The sequence below is a fragment of the Solanum stenotomum genome, chromosome 3 (assembly GCF_019186545.1).
Source record: "Solanum stenotomum isolate F172 chromosome 3, ASM1918654v1, whole genome shotgun sequence".
NCBI classification, from domain to species: domain Eukaryota; kingdom Viridiplantae; phylum Streptophyta; class Magnoliopsida; order Solanales; family Solanaceae; genus Solanum; species Solanum stenotomum.
Genome location: NC_064284.1, coordinates 3,287,251 through 3,311,959, shown reverse-complemented (window position 1 = coordinate 3,311,959; position 24,709 = coordinate 3,287,251). Strand labels below are relative to the sequence as shown.

At 35.7% G+C, this 24,709-nt stretch overlaps 2 protein-coding genes across 5 annotated transcripts; both read left to right on the top strand.

Moving 5' to 3' along the window:
• The first annotated feature begins 576 nt into the window (after positions 1-576).
• LOC125858023 (carbon catabolite repressor protein 4 homolog 3) lies at positions 577-13,135 on the top strand. Of its 3 annotated transcripts, none has more exons than XM_049537697.1 (13): positions 579-918; positions 991-1,157; positions 1,257-1,322; positions 1,439-1,491; positions 1,575-1,656; positions 2,200-2,286; positions 10,921-11,013; positions 11,115-11,147; positions 11,269-11,384; positions 11,949-12,060; positions 12,147-12,232; positions 12,325-12,409; positions 12,682-13,135. In XM_049537697.1, the coding sequence occupies exons 1-13, from the start codon at positions 666-668 to the stop codon at positions 12,781-12,783; spliced, it is 1,335 nt and encodes a 444-aa protein (XP_049393654.1). In that variant the 5' UTR covers positions 579-665; the 3' UTR covers positions 12,784-13,135. The 3 variants fall into 3 exon arrangements, 2 of the variants coding, with proteins under 2 accessions (XP_049393654.1, XP_049393655.1); XM_049537698.1 differs by having other exon boundaries at positions 11,272-11,384; positions 12,682-13,132; XR_007445709.1 differs by lacking the exon at positions 12,147-12,232 and having other exon boundaries at positions 577-918; positions 12,682-12,783.
• Positions 13,136-14,539: 1,404 nt separating this feature from the next.
• On the top strand, positions 14,540-20,697 carry LOC125858017 (uncharacterized). 2 transcript variants are annotated; one of them, XM_049537684.1, is made up of 9 exons: positions 14,540-14,828; positions 15,790-15,963; positions 16,066-16,471; positions 17,572-17,852; positions 18,494-18,562; positions 18,663-18,719; positions 19,087-19,139; positions 19,237-19,312; positions 19,465-20,697. In XM_049537684.1, exons 1-9 carry the CDS (start codon positions 14,788-14,790, stop codon positions 20,408-20,410), a joined length of 2,103 nt encoding a protein of 700 aa, XP_049393641.1. In that variant the 5' UTR covers positions 14,540-14,787; the 3' UTR covers positions 20,411-20,697. The 2 variants fall into 2 exon arrangements, with proteins under 2 accessions (XP_049393641.1, XP_049393642.1); XM_049537685.1 differs by lacking the exon at positions 14,540-14,828 and adding an exon at positions 14,930-15,072.
• Positions 20,698-24,709: the final 4,012 nt, after the last annotated feature.

Below are 24,709 nucleotides of genomic sequence, written 5' to 3'. Positions count from 1 at the left end.
TTATATTCATAATATAATTATTAATCAGATATACAAATTAATTACGTCTTTTTTCTTTCTCCCACAACTCACTCATCTATTTTCTTGTTTTAACATGTAGCTTCAAATTAATTAAGTAAATTATAGCTAGTTTTTGATTTTTTTTCTCACAAGAAAATGACCCTCCTAAGTGTGGTCTCGTAACGACTTTTCGTCATTGTGCCGCTCCTTGTTATAACATATAGCTTCAAATTAATTTAGCAAATTATAACTAATTTTTGAAATTTTGTCAACAAAAAAAATAAGTCTCCTTAATCTATGTGTGGTCTCATAATAACCTTGATGTTTTTTGTTATAATATTTAGCTTCAAATTAATTAAGTAAATTTTAGCTTATTTTTTTAAATTTCCCCAAAAGAAAACGAGTCCCCTTACCTTGTGTGTTCTCGTAATAACCTTAACATTTCGTATTATAATATGTAACTTCAAATTAATTAAAACCTTAAATTTATTGTTATAATATGTAGCTTCAAATAAATTAGGCAAATTATAGCTGCTTTTTTAAAATTTCCTCAAAAGAAAGCGAGTCTCCCTTGTCTATGCCGTGGTCTCCTTACGACCTTTCGTCACTGTGGCGCTTAAGATATCAGTGGATTCATACTGACCACTTACTCTGCAACTCATGCAATGGGCTGCTGCTGTAGAGCCGGTTCCTCGTGGCTGACCACTCCCAGGCTCATTACGAACGTTGCCAGCCTCAACTTTCGGCCTATATTCAACATGTGCAGTGTGAGCTTCCATCGTAACAACACCTCTTCGCCGACGGCTTCCTACAGCCGGCGTTGGTACAAACCGGAACGTCGCGGAGGTATCAGTCAAGCACCGGAAATCGTCCGGCATTGGGTGCAAGGGGATGCTCTTCCCGGTGGCAAACATCAAGGTCAGTCCCTAAATTTGGTTTTTTTTTTGGGTAACTCTGAAGTTTGAATTAGATTATGAAATATTGGTGCAGAGGAAAGGTTTACAATTGTTTCGTACAACATTTTGGGAGATAGGAATGTTTCGAATCACGGAGATCTATATAGAAATGTTCTCCCAACTTACTTAGATTGGGACCACCGTAGAAGAGTTATTTGTGAAGAGCTCCTTGGATTGAATCCTGATATAATTTGCCTACAAGTAATTAACAATTGCCCTTTTGGTTACTGGTAGTTTTATCTATGTCTATGCTTTGGAGATGAAACTAATTGAAGAAATTTATTAATGTGATATGAGTAGGAGGTGGACAAGTACTATGATCTACTAAACATTTTGGAGAAAGCTGGATATCTCGGCTCCTATAAGGTCTATATCCACCATGGCCTCCCACCAGTTAAAAAAAGAAGGAAAATTGTAGTATTATCATTCATTATACTTCTTGCTCTTAGAAAAGTATTTAAATGTGTTACTTAAACATGTAGAGGCGCACTGGTGGTTCTGTTGATGGTTGTGCTATGTTTTGGAAGGTTGATAAGTAAGAGCAAGAAGTAAAAGTTGTACCTTCCAGTTAGTTTCTTGATACTTGTTTGGACTGAAATGAATACTTGCTCATGCCAGGTTTCAGTTGTTAGAGGGTGAAAGCATTGAATTTAGGCAGCATGGGCTTCGGGATAATGTTGCTCAACTCTCTGTTTTTGAGGTAGTAGTTGTGAATTGCGAACTTCTTTTCTTATGTTTTGTAATCTCATCTAGCCTAATGGGATCAGTGAGTGATGAAAGAATGCTCAAAATTTGGATATTAAGCTGGGTGGGTACAATTATGTAAAAGGAGATATGAGGCTAAAAAAAGAGAACCTAACTAAACTGAAAAATATGCGAGAAACTGGCCAACTATCTAAATATGAGCATTTAACTAGTACACAATGATTAATCTAAAGCTCATCGAGCGTCAAGTTCTTCAGAACATGCGTATATGATGGCCAATTGCTTAAATGACCTCGTATCCATGACTTCCTTCTTGCATAAATATGCAGATCACTTCTAGTAGGTCAATTTCTGTCCCAATAAAAACATGTGCAGGTAGCATTTGATTAAGCTGATATCAGAAAGCATGTCTCTATTTATTCTGAACTGAAGATTTCTTCTGATTTCCAGGGTGATTTGTCTAGACAATCACAGTTTCATTCTTATTTAGTCGTATCCCATTTGATTTTGTATGTCTAACTTTGTCTGGTACAGACAGACGCGTGAAGCCAAGTCAAGGAGGCTCGTAGTTGGGAACATTCATGTGTTATATAATCCAAACCGCGGAGATGCTAAGCTTGGTCAAGTAAGATCCTGTTTTCTAAGTTTTTTTTTTTATTATCAGGTAAACAAAATATCAGTTCATAAATCAAAGGCCGAAAATTGGCCGTAGACAAGTAGGATACCAAAAACTAAAGAACCTGCAAAAGATATGGTTCTCTACAAAAGATACCCAATCCTCTAAACATCCTGGAACTACATGGGTGCAACAAAAGTAAATAAGGGACCAGAGACTACTGCTCAGCTGCCCAAAACTCAATTCTACCCCTTCAAAAGCCCTCATATTTCACTCTCTCCAAGTGATCCACATCAAAGTCAGAGGAATAATTTTCCATGCCCTTCTTCCTCCTGCTTCTTCCAGCTTTCCAGCTAAACAACAGATCCTTGACAGACTTTGACATCACCCAAGACATACCAAACCAACTTAACATATGCCACCATAGTCTTGTAGTCAGCTGTAGTAAAAGCTCATCTACCTCTTTTTCCGCCTTCTTGCATTAGTAACGCTAGTTGATAAAAACAACCTTTCTTTTCCTTAGGTTTTCCTCCGTCATAATCACCCCTCAAACAGCTAACCATGAGAAAAAACACACCTTCCTTGGCACCTTAGGAATCCAAATCGACTTTACAGGAAACATTTCTGCCCTCATCAAACGCTTCTCGTAAAACTAAAAGGACAGAAAAAATGCCTTTGTTCCCTAACTTCCATCTCATAGAATCGGGTCTTCCAACTGGCTCACAATGCCGATGGAGTAAAGCTAACAATCATTGAAAATCCTTCAATTTCCAATCTTGGAAATCCCTCTTAAAACCTCAAATTTTAGAAAGTATCTCACCCTTGTGTCCCCCTAATTTGTTGGATTATCACCTCACTTTAACAAGAAACCTTGATAATGCTTGAAAACTCATCTCTTAACAACAAATCTCCATACCACAATTTGTTGTTGTGTTTTAAGCCTAAATTGTGTGTTTCCAATGCATGGTTTAGTAATGCAAAATACATTTGCACCTGATTGTTATAATTTAAAGATTGTTATGGTCATTAATAATTTAGAGATTGTTATACATGAATCACTTAGGCCTTATTTGTTTTCATTAAGATTAAGACCTCTAAATCTAAATACACATCTAAAATTAAGATGTGCATTAAGATTTATAGGTCTAAATATGAATACACATCTGAATATTAAGAGGTTGCTGTATGATTTGAATACTAAATAGTTAACCCTGCTTGTTTGCTCAACATTTGAATGTATAAGATTTGTCTTTGTTTTAAAAATAATAAATATAAAGTTTAAATAAAATACTTAATTGATCTAATATTATATTAATCAAATATTTTAAAACATTTATATGACAATTAGTGGTAGTGATGGCTAACGATGATGACTGTGTGTATCGATTTGGGATGGTGTTGACTGATGATTGTGATTGTGGTATGATATAATGGTTGGTAGTAATGATTTGGGCTTGGTACTTTCTTGTTAGATGTCTCAAGTTCGAAACTCCTTGTCAACGAAAGCAAGGGGTTTGCCTTCTGGGTCAAGCTCATCGCATCAGGCTTGCCTAGTGCGGGTTACCTCTCATGTGTGGTTTGTGAGCTATTGCATAGGAGCGGGGGTTTTACCTTATGCGCACCCAAAGAGTAGCGGCTACGATTTTCCCTTGTCATAAAAAAATATAATGGTTGGCAGTAGTGATTAACTATAGGTGTTGATGGTGGTGGTTGATAATTGGTAGTGAATGATATTGATATCTAATGGTGATGATAAATGATGATGGTTGTTATCGGTATTTAATGTTAACTAATATGGTAATTATCGATAGTGAATAATGAATGTAATAATGGTTGTAGTGGTGATTGCAAATAATGTCTAATGGTGATGATAATTAATTTTGGTGATTGGCGGTAATGGTGGTTGTGGTTATGCCGAGGATGGTTGTTGTGGATGGTAGGTGGTAGTGATAGATGATTGTGGTAGTTGTGGCTAAAATGATGGTTGTGGGTGAAGGTAGATAGAGTAGCGGTGAATTTTTTAAATAGACGTCTTAATGATATTAAGACTTGGTTATAAATCCTAATCATACAAACCTATTCATACCCATTAAGTGGTTGTAAAATAAGAAAAACAAACGCACTGAATGATTAAGATTCAGATCTGGAAAACAACAAACAGACTTAATGACTCAGATTTGATTGATTAAGATTAAGACCTTCATTAAGTGCAAACAAATTAGGCCTTACTTTGAAGCAATAGTTTTGACTTTAATCAGTAAATACCTACATTGCTAATTTAGTAATTGAGGTTGCACAAAATTGGAGCTAGAAAAGAAATAAGTGGAACCTGGAAAGTATTCTCTAAGGCTAATGTAACTGAGTGAAATTTATTTTGTAACATACAAGAAAGGAACCCATTTGTTTGTGCTCCCGATAAAAGAAATAATGTACTTTATTCCCTTACATACTTGGATCGGGTTGAAAAATCAGACTCAATTTCTCTTGGAATCCTAAATATGCTAATAAAGTCAATAGATATTTGATAAACACATATTACAAAGATTTCACCATCTCATTGAGCAAGCCTTGATGTAAAATGTAAATGCACTAACATTGCTGGATATAGAACATAAAAGAAAATCAATGAGTGTACGAGGTTTTCTTTGATCCATCACTTTCACTTTGTTCACTAGTTCAATAAAAGATTTCAATTGATTTACCAATCTAGACAACATAAAGCATCATTAAAGACTACAAATGAAAAAATCAAAATAAATAAATTAATGACATAAGAAGTCCATAAACTTTTATTTTGAGGTTTAAAATCTCATATAAATAGATGACTTAATAAAAAAAGGCAATAATTGATCATATTAGAAAACTCGATCCCTGGTAAAGTCTTCTCCAAGCATAGCTCTAATTTCAAGAACTTCAGTTACCAACTTCATGATAATTACGAGTTTCTGAACTCTCATCCTCTTCTGGCTCACGAGCAACATTTAAATCAATCTTGAGATGCTCGGTCAGAATAGCACTTTTTGTTTCTTCTAGAACTTTCTTCAGCCGCAACTTCATTGCCAGCTTTTGCTCCACCATGTGTTTATCTTGAGGTATTTCTAAGCCAGGGTGCATAATCTTATACATTAGTTTACGTTTTTTCTCTTTCTCCTCCAGTGCTTCTAATTCTTTATGGAAATCTTCCAACACCTCAAAACCATTTAATTTACCCTCAACATAAACACGTTGGCTTTCCTCTAGTTTCACTTTGAAATATTTATCAATTATTTCTTCAATACTTGTGGAGCCATTGGAGCATGGTTTTCCACTTGGTGAAAAAAGTAGAACACCAACATCCGCTCCGGACATAGTTGCAAGCTTATTTGCTTGTTGGAATAGTGTATTTTTTCTTTTTGAGAAGCTTACAGCGCGTGCTTTCTCAGATTCGATCAACTTCATTTCAATCTTTTGCTTACCTCTTTTGGCCTCATTTTCCATTGCTAAAGAAACTAATACAAAGAAGAAAATAAGATGTTTTGTTGAACAAGTCTGAGCAATGTTAAGAGGAACACTTGGGTAATTTATAGTAGGTGGGTGAGTGTAATTGTCACGAGTATTGTAATGTCTATTTAATGTTTTCATATCAGAATTCTATTGTTGTCACGTGTATTGTCACGTTTATTTATTGTTATCATATTATGACTATTTGTCACGTGTATTGCTATGTTTATTAAGTGTTTTCATATCATGTGAATTTATTACGTGATTACCATGACTCCCAACAAAAGTTGCCTTCTTATTTATTCCACTGCAATTGCAAAGTAATATGTTTAATTCAATTTAAATGTAAATTAAAATAGTTTGTTATTTTATTTTAATGTTTTCATCTTTTGAGTCTATTTGTCACGTGTATTGTCATGTTTATTTATTGTTTTCATATTATCAGTCTATTTGACAAATGTTTTGTCACGTTTATTTAGTCTTTTCATATAATGTGAATCTATTACGTGATTACCATGATTCCCAACAAAAGTTGCTTTCTTATTTTTTTTCCACTGCAATTGCAAAGTTATAATTTTGAATTGAATCTAAAGATATATTTTTGTTAAATTTATGTAAATAAATTAAATCATTGTTATTTTTCATTTATCTTTAGATTTATTTTATTTATTTTTGTCATAAAAAAAATCTAAAGATAAATAAAAAGTAACAATGATTTAATTTATTTACATGTATAATTTTAATTTGGAAGGGGAGCCTTGAATCACCGGTAAAGTTTTCCTCGTGTATAGACCATAAGTTTGAACCTTGAAAGCAGTTACTAATGCTTTCATTAGGATAGGCTGGCTACCTGACACCCCTTCGGTGAGGCCCTTCTCCTAATGTGATTTAAGAGAAAAATCTCCCTAAGATGATTTTACACCTCTAATTAGTTACAATTATTGTTATTTTTTAAGCTTGATTAGCTTGATTGAAGTTGTTGAACTAATTACTTACAATTTTTTGGCATCGTCTTTATCTCTTTCATTGTTAGTTTTAAGATTTCCTTTAAATAATATCGACAATTTTATGCCCAATTACATTAAATTCATAGTGCATACGTTACAACTCACATAATATTGTGCTCCTTAATACACTTTAGACCTATAATATAATTATTCCATAAAAAATACATGTCTTTTATCTATTCCGTCTTTAATACACCAGGTATGATTTAACACTTGATCTATTTTAATACTTATCTTTAGATTGGCAACACCGGTTGGCTCGACCAATTCTTAGTTCTTATATCTCCTAGCTTGCTCAACTGCCGTTTAGGGTAGTCCTGACTTTCAATTGCATCGTTTTCTTTAATCTGTCCTGACATTAATGCAAGTGGGACCACATTCCAAACACTTTGTTTTATCTTCCTTCTCCCTCTCTTTCTGCTAAACATCAACTCTTTCACGGTTTTTGACATCCTTTATGGAGTGTCAAACCATCTTAACATAGCCCACCATAACATTATTGATAATCCACAATGTAGAAGAAGATGATCTACATCATTGTCCGCCTCCTTGCACATGTAACACCAACTGATGCAAACAACCTTCCGCATACTAAGATTTTCAGCTGTCAAAATCACCCCTCTAACAGCTAGCCAAGTGAAAAAACACATCTTTCATGGCACCTTTGGAGTCCATATTACATTACATGGGAAAGCTTGCTCCCTCCTAACTAAAATCTTCTCGTAGAAGGCCTTCACAGAGAATATTCCATTATTTCCCAAGTCCCACCATCAACCATCGGGTTTATCAATCAGATTGACTTATCTATGAAGTTAGGCTAACAATCTTTGAAACTCGGTCACTCTCCAATCTTGAAATTCTTTTATAAATCTCAAGTTCCATAAAATCTCTCCACCTTGTATCCCCCTAATTAGTTGTACCGTCAAGTCTCTTTGACAAGATATTCTGGAAATTCTTTGGAACTCCTCTTTCGATGTGCCGAAAATTTACTGTTTTTCTGTCTCCGACCATGAATGAGATATATTCCCAGAAATACTTATATCCCTTCATAATATTCCTCCACAAACCACACCCAAAAGGCAAGTGATATTTCTAGTTCTCCAACCCCCTTCTATTCCATATTTATCAGCTATCACCACTCCGAACTTCCTATTCCAGTTGCCTAATAAGGCCTGTTAAAGACCTTTGCATCTTTTTAAATAAGAGGTTGTAGTAAGATTTGAATACTAAATAGTTAATCCTGTTTGTTTTCTCAACATTTGAATGTATAAAATTTGTCTTTTGTTTTAAAAATAATAAATACAAAGTTCAAATAAAATACTAAATTGATCTAATATTATATTAATAAAATATTTTAAAACATTTATATGATAATTAGTGGTAGACCTCCCCAGTTTTAGGAGATGTGACAGTCTCTCACTGCACCAAGTGAAATTTCCTTGCCCCATCTGCTGCAGCCCATAAGAAATTTCTTTGAATTTTTTCCAACTTTTCAGTTACCAAAAATTAAAGCACGAATTGAGGACATGTAGTAAGTGGGAATACTCAACAGTCTGCTCTTAATAAGCCATTAGGCAAATACCCTTCGGGGTGGCCCAGTGGTTTGAGCTTGGGACTTCCATGTTGGAGTTCTCAAGTTCGAAACCCCTTGCCAGCGAAAGCAAGGGGTTTGCCTTCTGGGTCGAGCTCGTCGCACCAGGCTTGCCTAGTGCGGGTTACCTCTCCTATGTGGTTTGCGAGCTATTGCATAGGAGCGGGGGTTTTACCCTGTGCGCACCCAAAGGGTAGCGGCTGCGGGTTCCCCTTGTCATCAAAAAAAAAAAAAATAAGCCATTAGGCAAATATCTTTTGTGCTACCCTGCAAGTTTCTTCTCAACCCTCTAAATAATGGGATTCAACATTGTATGATCCTTGTTCGACGCAACTAACGACAGTATAATACATGTTATCGGAAGGGCTCCAACCCTGCAATTCAGAACTTTAGCAAGCGATCCAATGTCATTTACCTCTCCAAGCAGAATAGTTTCACACTTTGTCAAGTTGATTTTGAGGCATGACACTGCCTGAAACCATGTGAGGACTTGGCCTAAATAATCCAACTTGGTCTCAACTGCTTCACAAAAAACCAAAGTATTCCACAAACAGCAAGTGAGTCATTGAAACTTTCCTCTACACCCCAAACGCAGCATCAAAACCCTTTAAGTGTGAAGTAACCCCCAAGACAGATCCAGCTCAAAGTTTCCATAACTAGAATAAACGACATTGGAGATGCATGGACCCCTTGTCTCAAACCCCTCAAGCTCTCAAAATCCACACGGATTACCATTTTCCGACAGAGAATCTCACCGAAGAGATGCAAAAATATATCTAATTTCTCCACTTTTCCCCAAATCCCATTTGAAGTAATACTGGAATCTAGGAATTTTTGGTCCACATGATTATTGGCGTTTTGAAGATGAAGTTTGCACTAAACACCAGGCACTCCTTGCTTTCTCCTTGAATCCACCACCGCGTTTTCCACTAAAGTTGCATCCAAGATCTGTTTACCCTCAACAAAAGCATTCTGCAATGCAAAAATAGTTTCGTCCAACACCTTCTGAATTCTAATGAAGTCACCTTAGAGATGATCTTAAAGATGCTTCCCACTAGACTAATATGTCTATAGTCCTTCATGCTCGTAGCTTCCTACCATTTATGAATGATCACAATGAACGAGGCATTCAAACTATTTTTGAATTGACATCTTTTATGAAACTTAGCAATAGTATCCATCACATCAGTTTTGACCAAATTCCAGCAATGCTGGAAAAAAGTCAAGGAGAACCATCAGGTCCCGACACTGTGTCACCCGCAGAACACTGCACCGCCCTTTTCACCTCCTCCTCGATTGCCTTTCCTAGCCACTCGCCCTCTTCTCCTCCGATTTGAATGAACCCTAACCACCACCGCCCCAAAAAAATAAATTAGGCCTCCACTCTGGTTCCTCTTCAAACAAATGTTCATGAAAGTCTACAATTGCCCCCTCTGCTTTCTCCTTCCCTACATTTCTGGCATAACTCACCCTATTGATCTTCACTGACTCTATGTAGTTCCTTCTCCTATTTGAGGTTGTTGCCCTATGAAATTTTTTTGTACTAGAATCCGCCTCCATCAACCATAATGCCCTAGATTTTTGTCTCCAACTAACCTTTTGTGCCAAGGCCAATCAGCTAGCGCCCTTTTCAATCTTTTCTTTCCTCTCCTTCTCCCTCTTATCTAACTCCCTCCCCACTTCTACCTTCTCCAAATCCCCCACTTCATTCATAATTTCTCATTTTCACTTTTACTCTTCCAAAACACCTCTTTATTCCACACCCTTATGTCAGCTTTAAGTAACGTCAACTTCTTGAAAAGCCTCATATTACTCTCCCAAAACACCTCTTTATTCCACACCCTTATGTCAGCTTTTAAGCAACTTCAACTTCTTGAAAAGCCTATAAGAGGGTCTCCCGTCCACCACATAACTATTTGACCAGCTAGCCATTCTATCCCCAAAATTAGCCACTTAAGCCACATATTCTCAAATCTAAAAGGAGATCTCATCCGCCTTCCCATATTGCATCATTAATATATACTGTGATGATTTTTACCTTATCATTAGAGTCGAGGGTCTATGGGAAACATCCTCTCTATCTTCTTCGCAAAGTTGGGTTAAGGTTGCATATACACCATCCTCCCCAAACCCCACTTGTGGGATTACACTGTGTATGGTTATTGTTGTTATAAACACTACAATTATTTGAAATTCACAGCTGTCAGAAAGTAATTCCTCTTATTTTTAATTTGTAAAAATTTGCTTGATTGAAATTAAATTTATCATCTGTTCGGATATTGGAATTTGTTGGTGGAAGTTTCTGATCAAATGGCTTTCAAAATTGTCCCAAACTGTAAGAGTACATCTTATTTGGTTATTAGGAAATTCAAGTGAAAAATAAATGTAAAAACCAACTTATCAAATCGTTTCTTACTGCTTAGGCACATGGATAGAGTGAGTTTTATTCTTTTGGACTTCAAATCCTGTTTCATCACCATGCAGATTGATGTGTGGTACCAAGGATTGCTATTTGCTTTAGTTTGTCACCATGTGGTAACTTATCACTTATATTCTTCCTCTCAGATTCGTTTTCTTTCATCAAGGGCACACGTACTTTCAGAAAAGTGGGACCATGTACCTATTGTGCTTGCAGGTGATTATAATAGTACTCCCCAGGTGTGAATAACTGAAATTTAAGTTCGGGGGTAAATTCGTCCTTTTTCCCTTTTAAAAATTACTTGCTGAAACAATGCCTATTTGTTTATCCCTTGTGACAGAGTCCAATCTACAAATTCTTGTCATCATCCGAGGTAATACGCCAGATCCCAGTTCAGTATCCTTTATGCAATATTAAAGTACTTCTTAAGTAATATGATCTGCATGCTTTTTCGTTGAATTGTTTGCTTCTCAAAGGCTTTGTTTTTGATATAGCAGCTCAATCTGATGCTACATAACCGAAAAGAGTTATCTGGTCAGAGACGATGCCATCCCTCTCAAGTCCTTGGTCTTAGAAGAGAAAAGGGGATTTTGTTTGTTTTAGTGGACAGGTGAAGCAAGGATCTTCCAGTACTTATTATGTCTTTTGAAGGTCTATGTGCTCCTTTAAATCAGATAGCTAGAGTGTTCATAAAACCTAAGGGGGGGTCATAAGTTGCTTCAGTTTTTGTTTTGTGAGAAAACAATGTGGTGTTTTTTAACAACATGACATCTTCTCTATATCCTCATTCTCAGTTTTCAATTTCACTATAATGTGTTGTATGGTCAACTTCACTGTATCACCAAATTTGTTTATGGGGATAGGACTTTGTCACATTGATAGAATATAACAAAAATGGAGATATGAAACTAACTAACCATTTACATAAGGCTTAAAAATATTTAATAATAATAAAAGACGTTTAACTCTTCCAACTGTTTATGTTGGTTGTTGCTGATTTTATTTGGGTTCAGCTATTAATGCCCTTCATACATTGTCAAGTGTGTTTGATTCTTGATCCATTGATGTTTGAGATTTCTGATGTCAATTGGTTTACTTGTGAGAAAACTAAATTATTTGTATTATCATATGATTCTGATGAAGAATTCTGTTGTGTGCATGCTATTGACTTCAGATTTTTTAATTCTCGATGGAGCGACGAGGAGATAAATGTTGCGATTGGCGCCCCTAAATCCCACATAGCTATGCACCCTTTGAAGCTAAATAGTTCTTATGCGATGGTGAAGGTACGGCTTGTCCTTCCTATCCACAGTTTATGTTTATTTCTTTGTATATTCCTCTTAGGCAGACGCTACCTCTTCCTTCTTCTTAGGGACCTCTAACAACAAGGGATAACAGTGGTGAACCATTAGCCACATCTTACCACTCGAAGTTTCTGGGAACTGTTGATTATTTGTGGTACTAATGATGTTGATTACAACTGCTACTCATATTTTTCTGCTAACTTGATTGAAGGGAGTAAGCACTAAAGTAAAATCCACCACATGCAGGTATTCTGATGGTCTTGCCCCCACAAAAGTTTTAGATACTTTACCAATTAATGTCTTGAAGAAAATAGGTGGTCTTCCGTACAAGGTATTGTTCTTCTGACATAGTAACTTGATGTTGTTAATAAGAACGTCTTAGATTATGCAAATGACTTGATGCTTGATTGCACATTTGGGATAGATTCAGCCATCAAGAACCATAGTCACAACATCTTTTCTTTATGGTGAACCAATAAACTTTTATTTCGTAAGCTGGATAAGAGCACTCCTTGATCTCATTATATTTGATATATTCCTTGAGATGTTTTGTGTGTTAACTTCTTCTCTAAGCTAATTTTGATCTGAATTTCTGGGCCGCAGAAATTGGGTAGTGATCACTTGGCTTTGGTTTCTGAGTTTGCATTCTTGGAAGTTGTTGGAGCAACTGAAGACCGTCTATCAGTTAAAGGTGACATCTGTTAATATAGTGATGGACCGATCATCCATACAACAAACTCCTCATCGTGGCACGCAGGTTCAAGACAACATGGGAAACAAACTGGATATTGCATATGTCAAACGGAGTGGTGTGAATTAAATTGAGCGTAAGAAATGACAAAGTTTAGTTTGTGATTACTAAGCAAATGCAATGTTCTATCCGCTGTTGACTAGAATTATACTACGTACAAATGATTGTTGTAGCATAAATGATAGGAACTCATGGTTTGGACATGTGAATATGTTATCGCTGAACAAATCGGTACCTTTAATATCATCTCAAGTTTTTGTCTGCAACTCTGCATTGCAGTAGGAACATATATGTTAACACAAAACCAAGTTTGCAACATTGTGATCTCAAAATTTTCTCTTCCTAATGAGATGCTATCAAGACTTGGCCAACAGGATGAGAAGTACTTCCTGGGTTTGCAATTTGCATCTAGTTAGCTGGGTGGGCAACAAATTTCATTCAGTTCCAACGTCTTCGTCCATATAAAGTTGTATTCCTCTTAAACCGTTTGGTCATGTGAAATGAAATCATAATATAATTGGAAATCATATAAGATAAAGTTGAAGTTTTGTGAAGATGTGTAATTTGAAATTTTTAGTTAAGTATATTTTTTGCTCATAAACATAAAACTCACATAATGCATTGTCACAAAGCAATTCTTAAAAAAAGAGATTATATTGATCGAATTTTTTTAAAGTAAAATTGAACGTGAATAATATTTATATACCAACAAAAATAGCATTTGGTAAAAATTTATTAAAGAGAGGTGAAGGAAATGAGAGTTTTGTGTAAACCAACAATATTTATGCTGGTGAGAATAATAGTTATATCCAATACAAATGGTTTAAAATTTGGTAAGAGTAATAATGTTAACAATATTTTTTGTTTGCATATTAAATAAACGGTTGGAGGATATAAAATGGTGGGATTTTTTTCACAAAATGTGGGCTAATTTTTGTATTTGAAAAAATGTGAAATCATGATATAAAATTTTTCAAATTTATTTTTTGGAGAATTAAAGATTTCATCTCATGATTTGAAATAATGAGATAAAATAACATGTACAAAATATCTATTAAAATATCAAAAAGAGTGTATAATAAGAGTAAATTTTCTCAACTTTTGTGTAACATGTAGTCTATTATCGATGTTCTATTTATGGAAACAAGAAAAGACAAATTCAGACTAAATTATACAAGGAAACTTGAACTTTCAACACAATACGAAAGCAATTTGAAGAAAATTATTTTCACCAATAGAAGAAAAATGACTCTTTCCTATTTATAAGAGAGAGTTAGAGACCTTCACATTTATTTAATTTTTACTTTCTTAATTTCATTAAAACATTATATAATTTTTATTTTATTATCAATTTTTATAGATATTTATCCCCGTATCTCATCGTCTCTAACATATAACGTGTCAATCTGATAAAGTGAAATTTGTTTAGTGATAGAACGCTTTTATCATCAATGCTAGTTTGAGCATTCAAGTTACTCCGAAAAAAAATGAGAATACTATTTATCCTTCTAAGTAAATTAGACGTTTACTCGTCATTTCAGCACTAACTCAGGGACTGTATTTGCAATATGATGAAATATTTAAATCAAGCGTATCTTTGACTTTTGAGTCGAATGGATATATAAACACAAACGTGTAGTCATCGACACGTCACTGCAGGGGTAGAAAGCGATTGAAATAATTCTATCCAATTATAGAATGCCACATTTTTACAGACCACAAACCGACTTATTCCGGACGGCAAGAATCGGGCGTGCTATATCTTTACCGACTCCTATTTCGCCGGGAACGGATCCATTTTCTCTCTCTATCTCGCCGGAGAATTTTGGAAATTAGTTTACAGTTATTTCGATTGAATAATTTTTTCTTCCCGGAGATATATCGATTTACTCGGTTTCCATTATTTGTTGTTGTTGTTACCAAATCTAATCCAAATATAATCTACGTTGTCGCAACCGATGCAACGGCTCGTTGACCATACCCTTGCTGTTACCAAAGAGTAAGTTCTTCATTTCTCGTCTTTGTTATGTGTATAATATACACATAATGTACATGCCTGTATGCGATTCAGGCGTATAGTGGTTCTGATTGGAATGAAATGGAGGGCGGGCGGAATGTATGGAAGATTTATTGATATTGAATTGAGGCTTATCTGATTGTGATCTTTTTCTTTCTCGCATTAAGTTTCTTTTGGAAAATTGTTGTTTCAGAGGTTGAAATTCGCCATGATTGTCCTAGTTCAGGTGCAGAAATGTTATCTCTTTTCACGTATGAGTGTACATCTTGCTCAACTGTTAAATGCTTAAGTTTTGGTGGGAAAAAATGCAATTTTGTGTTTGAGTTTCTGTTTTGGGTTCAGTTGATCAGCCCGAGCTTAAGAAAATAAGAAGTAGAGCAATATGTTCCACATCTTATTTTTGAACCTCTAGCTTCTTTGTATTTACTCCTGATGCCATTTATGGTAGTCAAACTAATATAACAATTGTTTTTTTTGGATAGATTTAGCTATAATCTCCACTATTCATACAGTGGGATAAACATGAAGTATTGCAGAAGTTTCCTTTTTAATTGTACTGATTGCCTTAAGGGCATTGGTTGAGTGGAGTACTACATTATAAGCTCAATATCTATATGATTTCCTTCATTTCTTTGTCCTTTTTTATTTTTAAGGTAATATAATAGATGGAACTTTTCATAATGATATTAGATAATCCACTGCTTTAGAAGTCAGCACTATTACTTGGGCGGATGGATTGGAATAAGCTCTGAAGTTACTAGTCATAAAACTAGCTCATACTCAGCTGTATCATCTCATTCCTACGTTGTAATAGTTATTCAGCTTGAAATCCTTAGGGTTACTTTCACGCTACTTTCTGGCTGTAGGTTTTTGTCTTAGCTTTAGCAAGTTTTGTTATTGATGCATCATTCGATGTTTCTGATTCTTGTTAACATTTACTCAGGTCAGTTAAGACATTGACCTATGAGTCGCTGAATAATGTTGTGAGATTGATTAATGGAGTGTCAGCACTATTATTGACGATATTGCCGGGGAAATCTACTATTCTTGAAGGCATACATGGTTGGGAACTTCGTCCAACCTTTCGTGGACCTCGGCTTCCACAGTGGATGGAGAAGTGAGCTTTCTAATTTTTTCCATGCTACCCTGTTTTGGCTTTTGAATTAATGTCTTTTTTATAATGCAAATGTATTAACAATTACCTTCTTGGTGATCACAGTGGCGCCTCATCTTTTAACCAGTTCATCCATGAACATTCTTTTGATTCTGATACCTCCTCCTCAAGTGTGGATTATTCATCAGAAGAAGAAGAACAATATACTGATGAAACCATTTGTCCTCCATCTCCACTGTCACAAAGTTCTCGGGTTTCTAGAGCTCGCAGTCTTTCAAGGCGGAACAGGCATTGGATGCATTGGTTCAGATACATCGTCTCATGGCTCCTATTCCCTATTAAATTTATGTTGGGCCTACCTTTGTTTATGTATGCTTTGAGTAAGGGCCGTAGAGCCTCTCGGACATCTGAGAATTTTCAGTCTTCCCATGTACAAGCTAGGAAGAGATTACAGACACTCAGGGATCAAGTTATCCAGTCTGCCACTGACAGAAGACGTGGCGTTGTTGAGGTTTGACTTTTCGCGTAACATTAATCTTCGTCCATTTTTTTTTCTTCTCTTCCATGTATGGAAGGGCGAAACCAATTGATTCAGAAATGGAAGCAAATTGAAAGATAGAAAACTTCATTTTATTTCATATGATGTTGACTCAAAAATACGCCAACATTCCAACATTCATATGATGTTGACTCTGCTTAGTTGCTACCTTCACTTTCTTTCGTCTACAATTTCCTACGCAATTCCTGAAGAGAGACTATGAATGAGCGAGATAGTTAGCCTCTCTTTTTCTGGTTCTCCTTAGATTTAGAGGAATGTATTTCGTATCTGAAAACAATTACTATATTACAAAATAAAAGGGAGAAAATACATGGGAGAAAGAACTGTAATGAGGGAGCAAAGAACCTATCTAGATTGGATTGGAAAAGAAAAGACAATCTGACTCTGTCCTTTATGGAAGGGTAAGAGAACTTTATCAATGATAAGTGGGGTTGTGATAGCAGAGGTGATTGGAAAAGGCTCCTCTCCTTAAGCAGTACATCAAGGAGCAGGTTAAGGAAAATGATCCATGATATTGAGTGAAGAAAGGGTGTGAAGAACTACAACTTTAATTAGCTTTTAAGTTTTCCTGTTTACCATTTTAATGTCAAGGAAAATGTTGGACCTGAGAAGGCTAGCCTTGGGGCGACAGAGAAGTGCTCCGTGTTTCTATGAGTGACTAGGGTTTGAAACAAGGAAGCAGCCTCTCCATTAAGTAGGGAAAGCTGTTGACCCCCGTCTTTTCCTGAGTCTGCTTTAGCAGGAGCCTTCTGGCACTCTGGTCGGCTTTGGAAAAAGTTGGACTTGAGTAGTTCTGTTGGTTCTTATGTCAAACAGAAGCAACCAAGCATCTGAACTAACTCCTGATGGGCTTTATCACCAACATCCTATTCCTCTGGCACTGCCTGCTCAAGAACAATACCAAAGTGAAGAATAATAGAAAGGAGAATAGGGAATATAAAAATGGTGTCTTGTAGAAATCACTTTGTCCCTTATATGCTATACAATTGTTTGTTTTCTCCTCGATTGTAACTTTTCATGGAAATGACTTGGTCTGAATTTTTTACATGTAGGACCTCCATCTAGCAATTGAGATCACCATAGAGGCTATTTTTGATTTTTTTCACAAGGCTGCACACTGTCTTCTTTCACCAATAGACACCTTGAAGAAATTGGTGAAGTGGTTTTCTTCTGACAACAGTGGTCGTGTGGACGTTCCCACTGTCGGTTCAGGTGTCTCTGTTCCTGTGGATACCCTTTCGGAGAGTGATCCTACTCCAAGACAACGGAAAACGGGCTTTCATTCGCTCAATACAGATGCTCGGACATGTCAAGATGTCATTACAGAGCTTGGGTAAGGGATTTTGCTTGCATCCTATGTAATTTAACATATTGCATACATGGTTTTCTTTAAAAAATCTTACATACACAGTGAAAGGGATTGGACGTTTCCAATCCTATTTAAAAAGATTTGTTAAGTTTTTCTTATTAATCTGTGGATTTTTCTTAAGTTTAGATTTAAAATATACATTTCCAATTTCTTTAGAGGTCTTTTAAGTGTTGGATAGGATTAGCATAATGTTGGATTAGTGTCTTTTGTCACTAATCCAGTGAACCTAGCGAATGCTTATTTCCTTAAATACTAAGTAACATTTAAGTTATAATGATCAGTCTAAACTGGTTGGACATACTGCTTTTTGGACAAGAATTATGTTGGAAATATTTTGAAATTACAAGTGTAAACAGGATTATAAAAATTGTGGACTTTCAGTTATATTTTTGTCTTGTCAGCGTTGTTTGGGTACACATTATCCTCTATAGACTTGAAAACTTGGTTGGTCAGAAGTTGTAGTAAAACCAGTTCATTTTCAGGCAACCTCACCAATACATAATGGTGAAGTGTGTATTAAACTCTTTGTATTCATAACTAGTGTGCATTAGTTTTCAAATAAAGTTTAGCATTCCAGTCTCAACTTGTGTCTCTTTCCTTTGTAGATACCCATATGAAGCTCTTCGTGTGGTTACTGATGATGGATATATTCTCCTTTTGGAGAGAATTCCAAGGTTTGGGTTCTTTTTATCATCACCATATCTTTATATCTACAGCTTTCAGGTGGATGCCCATTTATAGATGTTCCTTGATGTTTCTAACTTGATTTTGCAGACGTGATGCTCGAAAAGTTGTTTATCTACAACATGGGATTTTTGATTCATCCATGGGGTGAGCTTCGCATGTCTTCTAACTCTTCAAAATCATTTTCCCTTTCTTATGCATAGTATTCAACTTGTTGCGTACTTTGGTTAACACCGACTGTCTTTGGCATAAATCGCAAGTTGTTTTTTGAGATCTTCTAAGCGTATGATTATACTTCCATAATATTTTAGTTGAAATGATAGTTGATCAGATAGAAGGACTTCGGAAGTACGTAATATTGGTTCTCTGCCGTTCTTATTTCTTACTTCTCCTTTCTTGCCTAATTATTGTCAAGATCAGTCCAATTTTCAATTGTGTTATTAAGAGTTGCTGCAGTGATCAGTTCTAATTGTCAACTGCATCATTATTTATTCCATGATTATATGATTTACAGGTGGGTATCGAATGGAGTTGTTGGTTCCCCAGCATTTGCAGCCTATGATCAAGGTTTGTTCTTTGTATTTTTTGGTCTATAGGTGTGCATATACTATAAACTACCCTGAGATAATTCTGTAGTATTCATTCTTCTGTTTCTTGATTACAGGGTATGATGTTTTCCTAGGAAATTTCCGGGGATTGGTGTCGAGAGAGCACGTTGACAAGAATATATCCTCACGTCGGTAAGTGCATCACTTCATGCAGCTCCCATTGTGTCTGAAATGTCATTTGACCTCTTTTTTGAAAGGAAAATAAACTTCATATTTTATGTTTTTGTTGATTGCTGAATTTCTATCAAGTTACTTCAGCTCCCAAGTATGGCATCTTCATGCAGGTACTGGAAGTACTCCATAAATGAGCATGGGACACAGGATATACCTGCAATGATAGAGAAGATCCACCAAACAAAAGTTACTGAATTGGAAAATAGCAAAAAAATTGTGGAGGAAGAGAGTGGCAATGATCAGCCTTACAAACTTTGTGCAATTTGTCATAGTTTGGGTGGAGCTGCTATTTTAATGTACATTTTAACACGTCGAATTGAGGTAAAGCCCCATAGGCTTTCAAGATTAATCTTATTATCACCGGCTGGGTTTCATCATGATTCCAATCCCGTATTCACAATGATGGAATGCTTATTCCTGCTATTGTCTCCTCTACTTGCCCCTTTTGTGTCAGCTTTCTATATTCCCACTCGGTTTTTCCGCATGTTGTTTAACAAGTTGGCCCGAGACTTCCATAACTTACCAGCAGTTGGAGGCCTTGTGCAAACTCTCATCAGTTATTTGGTTGGTGGAGACAGCTCCAATTGGGTTGGAGTCTTAGGGTTGCCACACTACAATATGAATGATATGCCAGCTGTTTCATTCCGTGTGGCCCTTCATTTGGCACAGATCAAGCACACTCGGAAGTTTATGATGTTTGACTATGGGAGTGCAGCTGCGAACATGAAAGCTTATGGTTCCCCTCAGCCTTTAGATTTGGGGGAGTTCTATTCCCTTATTGATATTCCGGTTGATCTTGTTGCTGGGCGTAAGGACAAGGTCATCAGGCCATCCATGGTAAGGAAACATTATAAGCTGATGAAGGATGCAGGTGTGGAGGTGTCATATAATGAGTTTGAGTATGCTCATTTGGATTTTACATTTTCCCATCATGAAGAACTATTGGCCTATGTTATGTCTCGACTAATTTTAGTAGGTGCTTCTATGAAGCAGCAACCTGGCCAGAAATCATTGAAGAACAGGAGAAAAGAGGGGCAAACCAGCAGCAGCCGTTAAAGTGTAGCACTAACAAGAGTCGGACCTGTCTATATCTTGGGTGTTTCTTTGTAATACATGTATGTCACTTGTACAGAAAAATATAGAGGATGCTGAATCAGGATAGGGTACTTACACGGGCCCTTTTGGACATTACAAAATCCTACTCAAGGAAATAGAATTGGACTGGATGTTGTGTCCTAGAGTGTTGGATGTGGTTTTGTGTATATTTTGTATGTATGTTGTAACTTGTAAAGGTGTACCATTGTTTTGGAATGAGCACTACACATATGGTGTTTATTGTGTAATTAGTACTTTGTAGAATTTGTGAAAAATGAAATCTTATGAATGGGCATGATGCAAGATACAAATGATATGCCTTAAAAAATCAGCTGCTGATGTTCTCTTATTGACGAGTGTCATATAAATCTGGGGTGAGGGTTTCCAGCAGGCCCCCTTCTCTGGCTTTCTCTTTTGTATGAATGAAGATGCTCTTGGCTGGACATCATTGGTTCTGTGTCACTAGAACCCCAGTGCCTGCCAAACGTGCTTCCAGACCATCTGCAAAGCAATGAGCTAATATCTGGTTTCCATCTCCAAAAAGAGATGAATGGAGTCTAATCTGGTTCAGCAGGTCAGTTGCACTCCTGCAATCATCGGTGGCAAGAGTCTCCGCACAATTTTATTAAGAGAGACCTTAAATCTACGATTTCCTTTTTGATACACTATTTCATCCCGCAGCCGCCTGTCCCTACAGCAGATCCTTTTGATTGCCCCTTCTGCGCCGTGGTTTTCGTTCTAGCATTCTTCTTGCGGTAAGCTGTCAATGCTTCCCTTCCATTGCACATGCTATGCAGCAAAATTACATCAAACTTCTCCGAACGAACTGTTGATTCTGTATAACCAGCAGTTTGCTTGCTGCTACTTTGTTTTTTTAAATCTATATCATCTCTATGAGGATTTTTCCTCCCTCTTGGTCCTGTAGGTGAAGTCTCTCCCTCATCCCTTTTGTTCACCTGAGCTGCCACAACCACTTTCTCCTCTTTTCTCAAGAGACAGCAAGTCATTGATAACCACATTTGACATTGTCCAACAACTTATTATTAGTAGGGAGGAATTTGCTTGCTTCTTCAGTTGTTTTTCTAAAGAAAAAAGAAAGGTCACGGGTTCAGCTATTTGAACCTCTAAATTTACTTAAAGCATGACGCGGATCCAGTTAATTTCTTATTTTTATTGTACTTTTACACTTAGTTGTGCGGACTCTCTACTTTTGATGCCGCACCCATCTCGGATTCTCCAAAAATACATTATTTTTGGCGAATCCGACACGCACCCCGTTGACATCCGACCAACATACCCTTTACATTCTAATATAATGTAAATATAATAATCTTTAAGCCGCTGTTATGTGGTTCAACTTGTCTGCTTAACATCAATAACATGCCCTCTGCATATAAAATTGGGACTTTTCAAACTGATTCAGGACTTCATATGTCTGGGACTTGTTTGTCGATACTTCTTCTCAGTTGTTATAGAATCTTTAGCATTGTAGATGAGGTTCCATTAGAAGACTGATGTAGTGAATGTCTAATATCTGCTTTCAAGTGTGGAGGTCTTCATTCCTTTGCACATAACATATTTTATGCAAGTCCTGTTCAAACTTTTAAAGAATGATACATTAATTCTTAGCAAATTCTTAGCTGATGATGTTGTTTCCAAGCTGCTTAAAGTCATTGTAGTTATATCGTTTATGCTTACTAAAATCATTGTGTTAAGTTGATTGTTATATTAGAACTTGATTATTCAAAGGGAGAAAGCATATAGCTTCTCAGTTGTTCATTAGCATAGCATGCTATCTGCTCCCATTAAGCCATCGACTATCTTATTCTTTCTACTGTCTTTTGATTTACTTCTCCTCCTTTCATCCGAAGCATAACCGCACACTCACACGATCTTTGCCGAGAGATAGGAGCATTCAGTTTCTGATGGTGGAGAGAATGGACTAGATTCTTTCCTACCTTTCAATTAATTTGTTCATTGTGTCAAGAATTTTAAATTCAATTCTTATAATGTGGCTTGAGCTATATCCAACTTGGAATTTCTAATGCTAAATTTTCTATAAGTTACAAGAGGTTTTCACAATCATAAAGCATGGGGCACTGGATTCTAAAATTTACTACAAGCATTTCATCACCATATAGTGATGAGAAGAATGGGAATATTGTTCTTCTTGTCTGACAATTGACTTGTTCCGTTGTGTCAATTTTTTATTTCAATTATCTTGAAATTTATTTAGATGCTCATCTGAGTCGAATAGATGCAATGCTATAATAATTAGTACAAGCTTCAAAAGTAAAAGGTTCACAAATAATGATATATTGTTTAGGTTTCTCCTTATTCCCTCTAAAATCTCTTGAATTACCATATTTGATACATTAATTTTCATATTTCTTTGGCTTCTTGACAATCTTGTTAAAGCTTACTTAAATTCATTAATCCTTGAAGCTCACCGAAGCCTATGGTATACGCTTCACCTCGCTTAAATGGCGCTTTAGTATAGGTGTTGAGGTGCTAAAGTGTGTGCACCTTTATTTTATATATATATATATATATATATAAATTGTACATATACATATACAAGTATATAACATATATACAAATACATTTCACCTCCCTCCACTCTCAACTGTCTCTTGCTCGCCTCTTTCCTCCCTCTCCCGATCTCGCTCGCCTTTCTCTTCCCTCTCTCAATATCGCTCACTAGATATACAAATACATATGTATACCACTTACATATATACAATCATCTGATCGATATACATATACAATTCGACAGATATACAAATACAATTCACTCTTCCACTCTCACCCTCTCTTGCTCGCCTCTCTCCTCCCTCTTCCAATATCGCTCGCCTCTCTCCTCCCTCTAACATGTAGCTATGAATCGTAATTAACAAACTATAGCCATTGAGCCTAATTAAGTTATTTTTAGTGGCAATTTGCGTAATTGTCCCTTTTTAAATTTTATCTTTTGAATGAATGATTTTTTGTTTTTGTCATTCAACATACTAAGTAATAATAAATAATTGGTTCAAGATACCCTTGACATTAAAAGAAAAAATTGCAAGACTCAAATTATGTCTTACGAAGAAAAAATTCCAAAAGACACATAAATAATGTCTTACAAGACATAAATTCAATTTCAGAACATTATGCCATAAAAGATCAAAAACTATAAGCTACAACATAACTTAGTTTCCATAGAATTTATATTTATAGATATGTAAGTTTAGTTTCAAAACCACAAAAAGTCATATTTTAGAGGCATAACTTATCATAGTGAACTTTTGTCAAATAAGATAAAAATTTTCAAAACTTTTGTTGGACAAGGTAAAAAGTTCTCTACACTTATATAGAGTAAATAACTAATTCATGCAAATTAAATAGAGTAAATTTTAGGTTTAGCAAATATAAAAATCATATTTGTATGCTATAGCTATAGTTTGTATAATTGCGCTCCATAGCAAACTTTGGCTATTAATCTGTATATTTCGGTATACATATACATAAAAATTATGTATTTGGGTCTATTTGTATATTTCGGTATACAAATGGGTCCTGCATTTGTATATTTTGGTCTATTTGTATATTTCGGTATACAAAAAACATGAAATATTTGCTGCGAATTACAAATAAAAGAAACTATGGCTATAACATTTAATTTGAATTAATAGTTTGCTATTTCATACAATTTTCCCAATTAAATACTACATAACTCATATCGAATGAGGTAAAAAAATTCTAAATTTCAACCTTGCAAAGTTAGGTCATAAATAATAGGGATAAGGGTCTGAAAAATACCTCAACTTTGGTCGGATTTGTTGTTGTGATACTAAACTTTCATAAGGACCTATTACCTCCCTAGACTATTTAATACCGTATTTTTTACCCCCTAAACTATTTAATAGTGTATTTTAAAGGTATATATGTGCCCACGTGGACACATTATTATTTATAATTTTGCATTATTTTTATAGCCAGTGGGCAAATATATATGTTTAAAATACGGTATTAAATAGTCTAGGGAGGTAAAAGGTCCTCGTGAAAGTTTAGTATCTCAACAACAAATCCGACCAAAGTTGAGGTATTTTTCAGATCCTTATCTCTAAATAATACTAATTTAATCTAAAACTTTTAATTAAAGTACAAATTATCAATTTAAACTTTAAAGGACAAAACTTAAATACCACTCTCAAAATATGGATTATCCTTGCACAAACTTGTTTATTCGGCCCAGTTGGAAGAGCCCATCATAGGAGT